At 51.2% G+C, this 3,886-nt stretch overlaps 1 protein-coding gene across 1 annotated transcript; it reads left to right on the top strand.

Annotated features, from left to right (window-relative positions):
- The first annotated feature begins 1,835 nt into the window (after positions 1–1,835).
- On the top strand, positions 1,836–3,308 carry RPRM (reprimo, TP53 dependent G2 arrest mediator homolog). Its single transcript, XM_023217532.1, has one exon. The coding sequence runs from the start codon at positions 2,073–2,075 to the stop codon at positions 2,400–2,402; it is 330 nt and encodes a 109-aa protein (XP_023073300.1). The 5' UTR covers positions 1,836–2,072; the 3' UTR covers positions 2,403–3,308.
- Positions 3,309–3,886: the final 578 nt, after the last annotated feature.

Raw genomic sequence — 3,886 nt, 5'->3', positions numbered from 1 at the left:
TTCTTAAGGACTTCCCACATTAACTAAGATAGACTGATTGTATGATGAGATTGAAGTAAATTCTTACTGATCAATTATTAATAAATTTGTTCAAAGAAGAAATTGTTGAGAGTGAGGCAGTCTTCAGTTCTAATTAAATTATGGGAAACTAGAACAATCAGCCAGTGAATTGTGGTAGAAGCCCAAGCCTGAGTTTTCAGCTGTTAAACACCCCCCTCAAAATAATAATAGCTATTCTAAAAAATCAAACTTATTGCAGCTGATATACAATAAACATAAAAAAATTGAGAACTCAACCAGAAGGCATTTCATTCTATTTTATTATAGTCATGAAGCAGTGCAAAAACATTTAAGGAACACTGAAGATGGAATAAATAACATTTTAAGAAACAGGAATAAGAGGATTTACCAAGCAAACAGAATGAAATTCAGAGTTGAAAATGGCAAGACAGCTACTTTTCAGTTTTATTTTATTTTTAATTGACAAACAATTTTACATATTTATGAGGTACAAAGTGATATTTTGATACACATATACATTGTGGAATGATCAAATCAGAGTAATTAGCGTACCCATTATCTCAAATTTTTATCAGTTCTTTGTGATGAAAACATTTAATAGAAAGTAAATGTATTCTATTGAAAGCTCAAGTTACCGGTTTCCAGCTGTTACAGCTGAAAGAAAGAGGGAGGAAGGCAGGGAGTGATGGGGGAAAAGGAGGGAGGGAAAAGAAAATAAAAAGGGGGTGCAGGAACATGCAGTATGCTTTCAGAGTTAAGAAACTTAATCTACAGGTTTATAAAATTTCGTTGGAACCTACAGCAAAATCACAATGGCTGAAGCGTCAATCAGGCCCATACAAACATCTGTGTTTAGTTTAAATGACTAAAGGTGAAATGCATCAGCTTATGGTAAATGGGGAGGGCTCCCAGCATTTGGCCAGCGTTCTAGGTGATGGATGTTGATGAGCAATTCCCTTAAACAACTGATTTACTGCCAATGGACAAAATGCTGGAAGCACATCCAAAAATTCATCTGCAATTAAAATTACAAGCAAGTGGTCATTCTGTTCACCTCCTTTACCAGAGAGGTGACCCTGCTCCCGGGAACCACCTCCAACCAAAGGCCACAGAAGAACTCCTCCTTCCTCTAACCCCCTTTCCTTGGCCTCAGACCTCATGATAAAACCTGCCTTGCTCTGTCTCCCAATCGCTTTTGTAAAGGAAGTTGGGTGTAGAGCTCTTTTTTCTCCCTCCCTTCCTTTTTTCGTTCTTTCCTTCCTTCCTTCCTTCCTTCTTCCATGCCTTTCTGTCTTTCCAAATTCATTACTTTGTAAGAAACATTCTCAGATCACCTCCACTCCACCAGAAATCCAACGCAGGCGAGACGGAGTGAAGCACAGGCGGTGGGCGGGTGGCCTCAGCCGGCACCATCTGGCACCTGGGATTCATCGCCACTTTCCATCAGCCCAGAGGTCAGGGGGGCAGCCGGCAAAGGACACGCAGAGCTGGTGTGTCCCAGTTCCTCTGAAACTTTCAGCTGACCGCACCGTCCCCCGACAAACTCTTTAATCATCCATCAAGCTAGAAGAGTACGGTGACCTCTGCCTGGCCTTCGGAGTTTGCAAAAGAAGAAAGCAATAAAAAGCAAGACCAGGTTCGCCCCTTTGCTTCCTCCACCGCCCAAGAGTAGCGCGCAGAGCGGCGGTGCGGCCGGAAGGGGCCGCTGTTTGCTCAGTGCAGGCGCCCCGCCGCTGCAGCCGCCGCTGCCCGCACCTCCCACGGCCGGGCTGGACCAGCCCCGCCAAGTTCCAACAGCCCCCAGTCGAGCGAGCGCCGGGAACGAGCACCGCCCGGGCTGGAGCGGACGGCTTTAGAAGAGCCTAGCTGCTGCGCGCGTCGGAGAGGCTCCTGGGAAACTCCCACGGCCCAGGGACTTTCGAAAGCAGAGCGAGGAGCCCTCGCAAGCGCTAGTCTGCGAGTGAGCGCTCAGCTCGGCACCTGTTCCTCCAGCGTCGCCGCCTTCCCACCCCTCGGACCCGCGCCGCTCGCGGCGCCCGCCCGCTCCTGCGATGAATCTGGCCCTGGGCAACCAGACCGACGTGGCGGGCCTGTTCCTGGCTAACAGCAGCGAGGCGCTGGAGCGAGCGGTGCGCTGCTGCACCCAGGCGTCCGTGGTGACCGACGACGGCTTCGCGGAAGGAGGCCCGGACGAGCGCAGCCTGTACATAATGCGCGTGGTGCAGATCGCGGTTATGTGCGTGCTCTCACTCACCGTGGTCTTCGGCATCTTCTTCCTCGGCTGCAATCTGCTCATCAAGTCCGAGGGCATGATCAACTTCCTCGTGAAGGACCGGAGACCGTCTAAGGAGGTGGAGGCGGTGGTCGTGGGGCCCTACTGACCCGCCCTCCGCCCCCGCGGCAACCGCTCCCACGCCTGCCCACTTTGCCAGCCCAGCTGTGCCCCTCACTGTCAGAGACTGGGCGAAGCAAACCTGTCGGAGTCAATTATTTCTCTCGACTTCGGCCTTTCGGAAAGGAGCGACCGGTTTCTCCCTCGCCCTCTGAAAGTCCTCATGCCTGGCAGTCGGAGGAGAGCGCCCAGACTTCTGGACTCAGCAGAAAGTGGCAAGAAGGTGGCGATTAGGGCGCAGAACTTTGGAAGCTGCTACTTACTTGGAATGCGGGGAGAACGACAGGGCGAAGGCCCTTCTCCACCCGCAGGTGGGCCAAGCTCTGGGGGCAAGTGGAGAGGGAGGGCAGGGGAGAGACCCAGCGGCACTGATCGCCTTGTGACCGGAAAAGTGACCTGTTAAAAGCCACGCAGCAGACATCATGGGGTCTCACAAATCCGTGTCCGGGTTTGCTCCCACTCTTCTCCTGCTCCCCACCAGCCCTGGAGGGGAGAGGCGATAAATAACTTTGATTGTAACGTGCCGTTTTAAGAGGTTTTGTGTTTGTTTGCTTGAATACAAATATTTGATAAGTCTTTTTCTGCCCCAGTGGCTTGTTTGCCTGCCTGAGGGGTTAAAGTTTTGTCATTGTGGGAGAAGGGGTGGGGGGAGGGGAAGCCTGCGAATTTGAGGGGGGTGAGTTGTTTCTTTTAGTGCATTTCCCACTGGGTCTTTTGGGAGGTGTCTAGCGTTCCTGCTGGCCCTGAGACAAAGACCCAGAATAGAACTCGTAGCTCGTGACTGCACGGTTTACGCCACAAAAGTGCTCTTGACATCCGTGACACCGTTTTGACTTTTTGTTTTTTTTTTTTTCTTATTTAACATTTCCTTAATAAATGCAACATTTAAGCTTTTTGTTCCTGGCCTCCTGGTGGTCATTCTGCGCTCCCCAGCAGGGGGGGAACGGGGCGGCGGTACGGAGTCTGGCACCCGGCCAGGGCAATTCACCCTGGAGAGCTGCGATTCAACTTGTGGATCCCATGGAGGGGCGAGGGTGGGGCCAGACGGAGAGGCCCTGGGATGATTGAGACAGAGCCCAGCCTCAGGCACAGTAGCCGTCCTGGCGGCAGCATCCTTTGTTTCCTCTTATCGTGAATATTTTATATTTCATTTAGTCTCAGCTCTCAGGTAGGCGAGACTACAGGAGGGCCCCCGCGGGAAGATTACACTTCCGTGCCAGGCTCCGGCGGGAACACAGGATTACACCGCTAATGAAAGGAAGAGAAGGCTTGGACACTCTTTAGGGAGAGCGTCTCCACCCTAACCAACGTCAGCGAGGCGGCTTTGGGATGCTGCCTATGGGCGGGGCCGGGGCGTGGAGAAGGGGAATTATAAAATGCAAGGAAAAGTAGCTGCTAAGGTACACAGTGACGTTAATGCTCCCTGGGGTAAAGCATTGTTACTAAAACATGAGATGCATTACTGTCGTTGCT

The sequence above is a fragment of the Piliocolobus tephrosceles genome, chromosome 11, assembly GCF_002776525.5.
Source record: "Piliocolobus tephrosceles isolate RC106 chromosome 11, ASM277652v3, whole genome shotgun sequence".
Classification (NCBI taxonomy): domain Eukaryota; kingdom Metazoa; phylum Chordata; class Mammalia; order Primates; family Cercopithecidae; genus Piliocolobus; species Piliocolobus tephrosceles.
The sequence above is the reverse complement of the archived record's forward strand: the minus strand, read 5'-3'. Positions and strand labels throughout refer to the sequence as shown.

Excerpts from the sequence above, each read along its gene's own strand:
- RPRM (XM_023217532.1), top strand. The coding sequence starts at position 2,073 with ATGAATCTGGCCCTGGGCAACCAGACCGACGTGGCGGGCCTGTTCCTG.